The 13,213-nt window shown below is 40.4% G+C and overlaps 1 protein-coding gene across 2 annotated transcripts in view; it reads right to left on the reverse strand.

The window, feature by feature from the left end:
• The window catches only part of CRMP1 (collapsin response mediator protein 1), a 49,738-nt gene that overhangs the window by 22,975 nt on the left and 13,550 nt on the right, over window positions 1-13,213 (reverse strand). For both annotated transcript variants that reach the window (XM_080588975.1, XM_080588976.1), the window contains exons 2-4: window positions 10,494-10,582; window positions 4,926-5,110; window positions 3,221-3,385 (exon numbers count right to left, since the gene is read on the reverse strand). In XM_080588975.1, coding sequence (XP_080445101.1) covers window positions 3,221-3,385; window positions 4,926-5,110; window positions 10,494-10,582 — 439 coding nt within the window. The remainder of the gene's footprint in view (window positions 1-3,220; window positions 3,386-4,925; window positions 5,111-10,493; window positions 10,583-13,213) is intronic.

Here is a 13,213-nt window from a genome sequence, read left to right on the forward strand (position 1 = left end):
TTAGCTGCACGGGTGACCAATATCAAAGCTAGTCCAAGCCACGCAGACTAGCCTTAGTGACAGCTTGTGACTGAATCCTCTTGTATGTGTTTCTCTGTAAGCAAAGAGCTAGGTGACCTATTGCTCTCCCTTATCCACTGAGATCTAGCCAAAGGTAATTCATTTAGCCACAGCCCTGCAGGAGGTAAGGCAGTTTTCTCTAGGTATTATGGCTGGAAGACATGCATTGCCCAAGTATCAAAAATTCTCTTCCAATTTCTTTTAGGCCCTTTTCTGACCTTGGAAACATGATGATGAGTTTTGCTCCCACTCAAGGTAATGTTGTCCCTGAACTCCATATGAGAGTAGAAAGCATCTCAGAAGGGACCCTGTTGTGGGACCTTGAGCCTGCTCCCTTTCTGACAGCTCCCGCAGTGCAGAAGTAAACCAAATGTGCTGATGTAAACCAAAAACCACATCAGATATACACAAAATGAAAGGGCACTTCACAGGCTGCCTTTACTGCTAACAGGAAAGATAGCTTAAACCATCCAATCTTGCAAATACAGTACCTCTGCAAGATAACCATAGTAAAATAACACCAATTTACATACACGGATATCCAGCTTGAGATTTTTTGCCCAGTGCCGAGGTCTGGTGCCTTGATCTTCTCACTGGGAATATGCGGCTTTTCAAAAGACCTAGTTCACTGCATATTTAACTTCACGTTTAACATTTGTTGCATACTATACTCTTTCCCATGTCATGGGTGGATGCTTGTTCTTGCACCAAGAGTGCTCAACAGAATCCTCTGCAAATTTCAAACAATTTTTTAACAGTGAAAAAGAACAGTAGTTAAAGGAATCATCAAGGCCTCTGTCAACACAGTTCAGGCTGTTGTTCCTTTACATGCACTGGAGAATCACAGTCACAAATTAGCTGCTGAACTGCTACAAGTCTGATTCTTTACAAATCCACATTTGGTTCTAAAAACCTCCAGGCCCATCCAAAGCCTGTGTCTCTTTAAATTATCTTTGTATTGATTTAAAACTGATTAATTAGCCAATTATACCTCATGCCAGGGCACCTCATCAGCAGCTCCTGTTACTCCTATGAGCCAAGATCATATTAGGTGCACACAGCACTGAAATGTGATTAACTGAGCCCTGCTCCTTGCCTAACTCACCCACCAGACAATCAGCTGAGAACAAATTCAACCCGGATTCTCAGATGATGAAAACCAGTGTCACTCCATTCACATCAAGTCTACTTGCACCAGCTGGCTCAAATGTTTCCAATTATCAGCAAATATTAACTGTTAATTTGAAATATTTCCTATTGTGCTCATGCTTTCATACTCTCCCATACCTTGTGCCTCCTCGCACGTGAGAGTAATTCGCATTGACTGACTGAGCCAGATTGCAGCATCCATGAGAACAAAGGTGACCTCCTAGTGCTGCTGCAACCAAAGAGGCCACCAAGGGCCACATCATACATCCCACTTCAGGAACCAATCAACTGATTCCTGCTTCCCCTGAAAAGTGAAGGCAGGTCAGAGGTATATTGAAAATTCACTTTTCCACAGTCGGAAAAAACTGTTAACCCAACTGTCTGCACCAGGCTTTTAATGTAAGCCCAAGGCACGTGTGAGAGTGTGGAGCTGTCTGTAATCCACGTGCTCTGGAAAATAACACCCACCCTTTGAAACAAGGCACAGTACACTTGCCTGATGGTCGGCTAATGCACAGCAGTGTATCCATGTTAACACTGATAACAGGGGAACAGCACCATCAGTGTCAACAGATGTCATCACCTTGTATATAGGCGATTTTTAAAGACCTACGTAAGACCAGTAGCAGTTTGTCTAAATTATGTGTAATCTTGCTGATTGAAGAGTTTTGTTGCCTAAACACTGGTTATACAGCACATGTACAGCTACCACGCTGCGATACAGAATAAATTCCTCTATGTGACTTCACCTCCACAGTAACTCAGTGAACAACTGCTCACTCAAAAAAAAAATAGGATTTTGCTTACATTTTCTACTTTGATGGTATATTTCTACATGAAGAGAATTTTTCAAATCTAAGTCATCACTAGCACTACACCAAACAAATATGCATATACATACTAAGACTTCCTAACAAAAAGGTTGTTCTGATTTACTTAAGAAATTTTTTTTATATTTTCAGAAAATATTTCCCTAATTAATATCCATACATTTGCAAAGAAAATATCAAGTGAAAAACATTTGAAAAAATATGCTTCTGGACAGAAAATCTACACTGTTAGGAAGGAACTAGACCAAAACTTACTTTCTGAAGGCTAGATTCAATTGCCCGCACATAGGCATATGGTGCTACCAAGATGCCTGCCATATAGGACACTTCCAAACTCAAGTGGCAGGTGTGGAAGAGGATTTATGAGCTGTTTTATCTGTCCTAGTCCCGAATGGTAGCTGGAGTCCGGATAGGGTAACCTACAGTATCTCACATGACGGTAGACCTGTTAATTGAACTGTATCCTGAATTTAGATTCCTAAATTAGTGACCTAGATTTTGTGAGTCCTGATACAAATCATCTTCCAGTAACTTCAGGGAAAGCCACTGGAGACCAAACACTTGAGAAAATCAGGACGCTTTTTCATTATTAGGTACCTAACTTTAGGCTCTCTTTTCTTCAATAATTTGAACCTATTTTAAAAACATAGCCACGTTTTAAAAAATTTCTAGCAAGTAAAGTATCTCAGACAACTGCTGAGGAATTAGCAACAGCCTGTGATGTAAATTTCTCAGACACATATGCTGACCTGGCCTTTCATATTTGGGGTTGATTTGATGAAGCTAAATGGACAGGGTCCAGTCTAGTAGAAATCTGAACTCAATGTCTCATCCTCTCCATTCATGAAATAAGATGACTGATGATTACCTTAAATGCTGCTCTCTGAATTTTATCTTAAAATAAAGTCTCGTTATGCAATGTCTGAGCCTACTTCCACATGTAAAAGCAAGTGTAAAACGATATGTTAGTGTCTGATAACATACATGGTCCATTTTACAAAGCAGCAAAAGCAGCAAGGGAATACAAAAAGTTCAAGGTAGGGCACAATCTTGGACAGCATATCCAGCACCTGTGCATTTCTTTTCTAGACAATGTATTCTTTAACATCATTCATTTCCCCTCTGTATGACATTTCACATTTCAATAAAAACAAAAATACTGTTTGTTTTCACTCACTAACCTTTATCTTGCACCAGTACTTCCAGCTCTTCTCGAATTCCATCATACCAGCTAGTGATATCCACATGGAGAGAATAATCACAACAAGATTTGGTGTCAGCTGCCTCGTGCCACTTCTCAAAGGAGGTCAGTAAACTCGATCCAGGTTCGGGAAGCACATGGTCAACTGAAAGAGAGATTCAGTGTCTGTTACCCAGACTACACACTGCTCAGATTTCCTTAGTTCCTGTAATTAACCTTCAAGAATCTTGGCCAAAACAGCAGCGTTTGGGTCAGTTTGTGTGGAGACAGTAACTTTGGGATGTTAGCCAGATCCTGTTGTCTCAGGCATCACATACTTTGTGGACAGTCTACACTAAAAGTGAGGTTTTTTGGCAAGCTGCTTGGCGCAGCAATAGATGCACAGTGGCAGACCCAAACATCTCACCATTTAGGGCATATTTATCTTTCCATTTACAGTTTTCTGAGAGACTTAAGGTTCTGGACTTAGCTGTATTCATTGTCTGGTGTGTCCATTTCTATGTACTTCACAGTTAGCATTATTATTAACCAGTCCATCATAGTCATTGAATTGGCTCACTCTGCCTTACCAATGGATCACTGAAGATGCTGAATGCTTTCTCAGCAGTCAGAACCGGAAATACGGCCAAATATTTGAACAGAGAGGATGTAGAGCACAAATAGATCAGCCACACTACATGGCAGATTGAGTATGCTGTAACTACACATCTTCACTGTCTTAAGATTTCTGCATCTGATAACGTCACTAAGTCGAATGACATAAAATAAGGACATGACTACTTATGCATATATACTTATCCTTTTGAAGAGCTAGGTCAAAAGAATGCATGGAAACAAAAATGTGCTTACTGATGGCATATGTAAACCTAATGTATCACAGAAAGCTTGAACTGAAGAACATACACTGAAAAAATTGCTAACAAAAGTAATGAACAGCAGTGTATTTTGTGCTTATTGCCAGACATCCTTTCAGCTGATATTTGCTTCTGAACATAGGTAATAGATAACACCGCTCATCAAAAGTAGCTACATCTCAATTCAGAGGGAGCAAACCTCTACCCCAGAGGGGCAGCTCCTCTGCACAAAGAAGCTAAGACAATTTGTCACCTGAACAACTGCCTCTCAAAGTCTAGCGAAGGGTCAAACTGCTACTGGTAGGAGAGAGATAAATCTTTTCCTGCCATATAGTACACAGAGGAAGGGTATTTAACAATTAGAAACACTTCTCCCTTTCACCAAGGATTCCAGGACATTTCCATTGAGGACTTCTTCAACTCTTTGTTCCAAATCCAAGTTCAGAAATAAGCATCTTGTTATTTCCAAAGCCCCTGAAATGTCACTAGGTGGAAACAACAGATTTTTGCCAGATTTTCTATATCATATAGTTATAGCATTAACTACATGTTTTTTTTAAAAAAATGTATATTATCCCTTATGCTTGTTCTGTATTTCAGAGGGAAATCCAAGAGACAATTCCCTATGCTGCTGTTTCTTTCTGAGTGTAGGTTCATTTTCAGACCAGCCCCGGGTCACAGTGCTCAATGAATTCCCAACATAGTGCCCAGAAATGTGAAGATTCACTGGAAAAGATCTGAGTATCAGTATGGAGCCTCCTGTAGCTATCCCCACCGATGATACATGGTCTTCAACTTGGGGTGGGAAGAATTAGCGTTGCCAATACTCACTGATCATGGTGGTGCCCCCTGCTAGTGCTGCTTTTGTGCCTTGATAGAAGTCATCAACAGCAGTCATTCCTTGGTAGGGCTTTTGTAGGTAAGTGTTGACATCTATTCCGCCAGGAATAACCATACGCCCATTAGCCTCTATGGTCTTGACTCCTCCAGGTACAATCAGATTCTCTCCTATTTGCCTAGGAGGCAAAGAAAGGCAATATTATTTTACTTAAACAAAGAAGCAAAGGGGACAGAAGCTATTTCAGGCACATACTGGAGAGAAACCTAGGGGCCATACAAGAGACAGAAAGAACTGAGACCCCAAAGGAAAAGAGAAATTCAAACACCTGCTCTGGCTGCTGTGCACTGCCCTGGCAGAACAAAGCATCCCTGAACCTGTGTAGCTGGGCCACGTGCTCTTATTGCTTTTCCTATTGCTCCAGCAGCCAATAAAGAAGCTGTAATGCACCAGCACTGAAAAATGATTTTTTAAATTATTATTATTATTTATATATGATTCAGGGTGAGACTTGAGTGTCCTGTCTTTCAACAAGGACAGATGTCTGGGGTTAACTTTCTCTTGGAAGCTCCAATATTTTACATTAAGTTCTTAAATGAAAATGGAAAAACATAGATCAAATATGACAGTAAGCTGGAATTGTAAATATACGGCAGAATCAAAAGGTATATCAGAAAGGAATCATAATTACTTTGTAATCAAGCAATGCAAATTTACCCTTAAAACAAAATCTAAATGTGCTAAGATACAGAAATACACATTTGAGAGTCAAACAACTCTAGTCTACCAACTCACATATTCTTCATCCTCCCACAATTAAAGCTTAGTGAAACATTCTGCGCAACTGTGTGGAAACAATGTTAATTACCTGCTGCCATCTTTCCCCTTTTAGTTCTTCAAAACAGGATTGTTTTCACTATTAAAAATATTAATCTGTCCCCAGGTTGATATCAAGCAAATTCTAGATACTTAAAATACTTTCAGTGTTCATGGACATAACTGTGAGTAAATTAACCTTTAGCTTTTCAAGTCACGTTATATTTTCATAAGTCTATTTTGTATGATTCCAAACAGGAAAATGTGCTGTTCTGTGTGGGAGCCATGTCTCTGCACTGTTATCTGTAATCTATCTGGGCTTAGAGATAGCTATAACATAGTTTAAGTTCAGTTGTTTATCTCATATTGCTGACACACAGTCCCTGTCCTAATTTCCTTTTGTCTGGGATAAAATAACGTTTACCCACAGCTAAACAAATACCCCAGACATCTGAGCTGCTCAATCTGTTTCTCTCATATGAAAATGCAACTCCCACCTATGGAACAAAACACAGCACCTGATTAACAGCCAATCACAACAAGTTAGAACAGAAAACGAATATAACTGTTAATTAAAGCCAGTGGGGGGGGGGGACGGGGGGGGGGGGGGACAAAAAAAACAGGGTAATTATTCAAATTGGAATTTGACCAAACCACCAGAGTTGTTAAAAAAAAAATTATTGACCTCTTGGGGCTATTTATACCCTGTGCAAAAATGTCACCTCCAGCAGCTAGGTTCCCCAGTGCTGTGGGTTTTGGCTGGAAAGAAGCAAAGCCATTCCGTAAGCAAACTCCCCGGCAGCAGCCAGAGCTGTGGTCTCAATTGCTCAGTGCTAAACAAATCCAAAAGTGCTTAGCTTGTGATAGTTGGTAATATCACAGCTTGAATCCCGTTGAAGCAAGCCCACGTCTGACGTCTAATACTCATAAACACATATAGCACTGGGAGCATGCTGTAACCTGTTTACAGCTGGGAGGAGTGCTGATGATACCATGACAAACACGGAATCGATATGCAGAAGCAGCCCAGCACATCAAATTGCACAAACGTGTTGCAAGAAGCTTCTCTACTGTCAAAATTTGAATTGCAAAGGCATACCATAAGGCACTCCAACCCACGAGCAGATTGGGAGCTTGTATAAAGTTATGTAGACCCATGGATAATAATGGTGTGGCACCAATTTTTGTTAGTGGAATCTATTCCCAAAATTTTAATCAGAACAATCCTCAAGTATTGCACAGTGCTTGCGTGGCTACAAAACTTGGAAGTGGAAAAAAAATTACTCTGACCAATCTCAGTTAAAAATGTTTAAGCTGGAATTGCACTCCAAGGACTACCACACCTTCTAAAAATAACATTATTAAAGCAAACCTATGCAAAAATATAGAAGCAATTCACTTTTCTTTTCCACAACCAATATCTACCAGTTCCCTATTCAAGAGGACACACATCCTAACAAAGCAAAAGGGTGCTAAGTATGAAGTTTTTTGATGACTCATTGCTCTTTATTTTCTGTGCACCATCGAGTATCAGCTTATTTGGCAATAGCCGAAGTCACCTGAAGTGACATGGAACCAAATAGCCTTTGTGGATGATGCTGTGCTATCACCTGCCGGGATCCTGTCTCATCTCTTGCCCTGGCTTCAAGATTAAGGCTAGGAGAAGGCTGATCTTCACTGGCATCCAAGGTTATTTTTACTCTGACTGACTCAAACACAGAGTAGGATAATGTGACAGGATTCCTGAATTGCTCACTTGTTAATGCTAACTGTATGTTAATAAGAATGGGGTTCAGTTACTTGTGGGTGAAAAAATACAATAGCACAGATAACTCTATTCTAGGCACTGCATAAACGATTGAGCTGCTCTTCTGATGCACCAGCAACTTAGCAAACTAGAAACTCAGACTGATGGATTGATGCAGTCTATAATCTTCAACTGAGCAAGCTGGCACATTCTGTCGTACACAGGCTGATTTAAACACAAGGGAAACATCAGGCTTCCAACTCTTCATAAGCTTAACTTGAGAAAGCTGGAAAACTCCCCCAACTATGGAGTTATTTCAGTCATTATCAAGCCCAGGTCTCTTTTAGACACCTCAGGCTCCCTCTAGCTTGGCTTGTCGTCTGTCCAGCTCTGGTCCCCAGCCACCCATCCTGCACACTTGGTTGCCCCCACACTCCAGGAGTGACCCAAAACCTTCCTTTGGCAGGGATGAAGCAGAGGACAGCAAACAGCAGACAGTGTGACCTACTGCTTCACACCGAGACCAAGGCTCATTTCCGTATGTGGATGAGAAAGACAGGATACATGTAAGCAAAATATATTATTTATGTAATAACAGTAATTTAAATTACTAAATATCTAAACTACTATTTAGATAATGAAGAATAGTCTCTCAGCTGCTATTTGAGTGTGAATTTCACTCAAAAATTCATGGCTTAAATTACAGCTGGAAAAAATGCACATGTACCAGTGCTCCCTTGTAGGGAGGGAGCCAGTTTGAGCCTTGATAGGTTGGAAAAAGCATCTACCATCCTCCAAACTGTAGATAATCTTCAAATGCATTCAAGTTTAAGTGTACATGCCTCTCTGCAGAACAATTTGCAGGTACACAGGCCTAAAAAGACCCTACTCTATTTCATTAGACTGCAAGAGAAACCCAACCCTCTATCTTCTAATCAGTTTCCACTGCAGAACAGTAAAACAAACCCCGATCTTTTATATCCCAGCAAAGCCATCAAACTATTGCCTATTCGGGGCTCAGTGGTTTAGTGTCCATTCCATTTTGTGGAAAGAATTCTGTGCTAACAGTAGGATCTGCAGCCGGAGGGTTAGGACATCAACTGAAATGTGGCTGCCTGAGGTTCAAGATCCAGCTCCAAAGGATCTTGAGTAACACTGAACAACTATGTTAACCATTCAGACACAATGGGCAGTTTCAGCTGGAGAAACTGAAAAAGACCAATCCCAGAAAATATAGCACTTTCCTGGGCTGCAGAGTTTATCACCTGAACAGAGCTAGGAGCCAAGCCCCTCTCACATCAGGCTGTGCTCACAAATTAGCTGCTGAGTGTTTCAGAGCAGGACTTCTTGCAGCTTGCACAGAAAAATGTCAGGTCACCTAAACTCAGGACACCAGTCTTGACTCAGGATGTTGAACAGCAAATTTGCCCCCTCTGGGAAAGATAAAGGAGTTTTAAAAATTAAAGTATCATCCATACATTCATTATTAATCCTAGCTATTTTCAGCAGCTGGGATACATTGCGGAGGTACAGATTTCAGAGGGAGTCTATGTACTTAACGAAGGGCTGCTAAATGGCAGGGCAGCTGAAAACTTGGCATTGCTAACCTTCCTAAGGAGTATCCCTGCATTTCTGGAATCGAGGCCAAAAATTCACAGCAGTTTCAGACTCAGCATCTCATGCACTTAGTTGCTGAATCAGTTCTGATGCTCACAAGTATTAACAGAAAACGTGCATCTGAACAAACAAAAGCAGAAAAAAACATCAACTAAAATATCTATCATAGAGTACAACTTGATTAATTGTTGCTCTTAAAAAGAAAGGTATGTGTTCAAAATTTTGTGCCTTCTCTACTTACAACAACAGGTTCATTTTGTTTCTTCTGCAATGCATATTACACTATATCTGGAAAAGCAGAGTGAAATACTAAAAAGAAAACCGTACAGTCCGTGGATAAAAGTGTTCCAAATTTTTTCTGTTAAAAAAACCTGAATCATGAATAATGTAAGTAGGCACAAATATATAAAGAAGCAGATTTTTAATCTGATGACATCTTCTCAAGAAAAGGAGCTCTGGAAACAAGTATGTAATTAATTATTTACCATATAGCCATAATAATACTTCTGTGCAATAAATTTTAGCCTCTGGAGACCAAACTTGTTAGATCAAAAAGGAGAATGTTTAGCAGTCAAGAAAAAGGTTTTAATCCTTGTGTACATTATAGAGCTTATAAACATACATAATTCAGCAAAGTTATCCCTCATCCCCACTAAGTCGAGGTGTGACCAGTAGAGCTACATGATCTCTCTGTTACTGTTTACTGGGCTTTCAGTAATATCTATTTACATTTAGCTAAGAATACTTTCCCAGTTTCTATATTATATATCATAATAAGTCTGTAGGATTCTCTTTCTAACTGTGCGAAGATTTAAGATCAAACACTTTTTCTAAGCAAGAAAAGGGACATACGAGAAATATATAACACTGTTGTACAAACAGAACGTGCTATACTTCAGCATTAACCAACAGCAGGACTGAGAAGGAGTTAGTCCCTCTCAGCATTGCATAACACTGATATTTCTGTGCTGCACAATACCGTACAGCATGTCTGCATTTGCCCTGATTAGATTTGGGGGTAAAAATGCTGTAATAACCCTCCTGCTATACACGGACTCAAAAAATATTCAATGCATTGAGCATTACTTCTTGCTTTGAGAGATCCTATGTCTTTGCCTCAGTTTGACTGTTTTGGAAGAAGCTAGAACTGAACTGCTCGAAGAGCAAAGATCCTCCACTTACAATAAAGTTATTTTCTACTTATTGAATCCTAGCAAGGATAAAATGGCAGAATTTCATTATTTAGCACTCCTCTACAATGACCCCACATCTAGAGATAACCAAGATGCTGTTTGCAAGATATCTGGTCAACACGATCAAGAAATCACATTAGTCTATACTAATAGGCATGCAAAAAAAGTTCAATGTTTAAAAAACCAACTTTATAAGTCCATCTTCCAGGTATATGTCTGCATAGAACGAGTGGTCATCATTGATAATTCTTCCACCTTTAATGAGTAGTCGGTCACTCTGGGGAGAAAAAGAGGAAGAAATGTGGGTTTGTTCAAAACAGTAAACATAACAACAGATTGATGATACCAAATAGGCTTATACTATATGCAAAGCCATTAACATCAAAACACTCACCCTAAGTATAGATCTATACCATAGATTCAGGGGGGTACATAGGCAGTAGAAGAGAAAGACTTAGTTTCACTGAGTGCTTATGACTGACTTTTGGGACATCAGGCCTCATGATGGTCACACACTTTTACCCTCAAAGCAGAAAACATAGAAACACTCGAAATCCTGCTCCATCCCCTTTTTACCACTACCTTACATTAAGGAGGCCAAAAAGGAATGTGAACCCCGGAGACCAAACTGCCCAACACTGTACATTAGCTCAAATGGGACTCTTAGCACCCCGGGAAGAGTGACAGAGCTTCAAACGGGTAGAGACAAGATTGGAAGAGGCTGCACGGCCCACAGCTTGTGCTTCCCGTACTGTGTTACAGAGGCGCAGCAGAAAAAACAGTTTCTAGTTGGCTGTTTCTGCATGGAGACTGAGGGCATGACGAAGGAATTGCTGTCTGTTGGCTCATGATTCCTGCAGGTACGTGCCAAACGTTCTTACAAGTTAGGTGGCTGGGGGCAGTCTGCACTGGGGCTCCCCATGCTGTGTATCAGTCCCTGAGTGCAGTCTCCGAAGTTAGGTTTACCTAAAATAGCATGTCGTACATCGGGAACAGACCAACCTAAATGATTCTGTGATTCTACATCAAGTCTGCTGGGACACTGCTCACAACCATCACCTCTTTTCATTTTTCTCTATTCAAACGGTTACACTCTGTTCTCAGAAAAAAACACAGATTTTACAGAAAACAATTTTTACCACAGCATATTCCCCAGAATCAATATTTGAATTCCCCCACTGAAGAAGTCATACTGGAAACGCCAGCACCTTACCACCTACCCAGAGACAAGGAAAGGCTGCAACTTCAGTGCATGATGCTTTGGAAAGGCATTTGCCAAGTGACAGTGAATGCTGCAGTCAGAACCTTCTTTTCCCATTCATATATAATAGGCCATTTATTATAAATTAATTCCTTGGCTCACCAAACAGTAACCCACAATCTCCATTTTGTCCATGCTTTATTACTCCTCACTCCAGACTCAGTTCACGGTTTAATTACAGGATGACTCACACATATAAACCACGTGCGTCTCAAGTTCCCAGTTTAGAAAACAACTGAACAAGCTGATATGCCTTCTCGTCTATAAAACCAGGGCAACAACCGAGAGCTCCTAAAAAAAATTATTGATAAAAAATGCTAAGTCAGAATTAGGGTTGTTATAACAACCTTTCTTCAATGCAACTTCATAGTTACAGGCCTAATGTTGAATATTTACTATTGAGCTTGTACTTGAATGTTTTGTAGGTTTGAAGCCTATGTACCCCTCTGTATCATTCTAGAAAAGCAAGAAGGGGGAAAGTAGCCATCATTTATAAAGACATTTTAAATACAGTGCATGACAAAAGAGTACATATACAGAAAGTTTGAGGCTCCTCTCCATGTGCTGAAGCAGCCAAATGACCTTGGGGGGGGGAATCAAGGTCCAAAACTGCACCAAAATACATCCCCGGGATCTGTATCACATGTTGGCACCCTCCCACTGAAGCACAGAGACAAGTGCAAGTCCTCATTCTGCAAGTTGCCAGACCAGGCTCCATGTTTTCTCCCCAGCCTCTCTACTGTCACTTATAATTGTAGCATTTGTGAATCAGCAGCCTGAAAGGTAATAAATTTTTGCCATGTGCTGGCAGTAGCATCTCCTTACCATGATGATGAACTGCACTGCCCGCTGACCTGCAGAGACCACCATCTTGTGAGCTCTTTCTAAGCTCATTCAATTGCCTTCCTACCCATTAATACTGTCCTGCTACAAAGAGGCAAGAGCTCATTGACACCGGCAGGGAATGCTCCCGGAGCACCACATCTGCCACTGCCAATGAGTTAAAAAATCTGCATGCTCATCAAGATGTTCTACTCTTTTTTTTTTTTTTTTTTTTTTACACTTAGGAGAAGATGCATAATACATAGAAACAAATGTAGCAGGCTGAGAATATAAAACAGACTAAAATAAAACAAAGCACAACCCCAGAAGAATAACTGTATACATCAGGATTTTATATGCTTTTATATATATATGTATGTGGCAAAACAACATATTAGAAGAATCTGAAACCCAAAAGGATACAAATCTAGTTTTAAGAAAGCACTCAATTATGTGTCACCCATTACATTAAGTCTCACTTACAGTTTATAAAGGATTACTGAATGTTTAGCTATAAAGTCAGCATTTCAGAGGGTCTAAGAAATTCTGGTGAAGAAAGCAATCTGCACTTTACAGAGGCTTTCAATGTTTAAATTCTTGACATCTTCCTGCTCAAAAGAAAATACAAACCTCCCAGAACTGTTGCAAAAGGAAGCAGCATCTAAGCTGGCCTGTGGCTAAGACTGTGCCCAGCCAGGAATAGGAAGCCATGGGATGGAGATGAGGCTGCCAAATCCCCCACAAATTTTGATGCTCCCCACCGCTCCCCAAGTCTGCCAAGCTACCAGGGACACAAGCTACCAGGCAGGTGTCCATGGAGTCATG

This window comes from Anser brachyrhynchus (genome assembly GCF_964034855.1).
Source record: "Anser brachyrhynchus genome assembly, chromosome: 4".
In the NCBI taxonomy this organism is placed as follows: Eukaryota; Metazoa; Chordata; class Aves; order Anseriformes; family Anatidae; genus Anser; species Anser brachyrhynchus.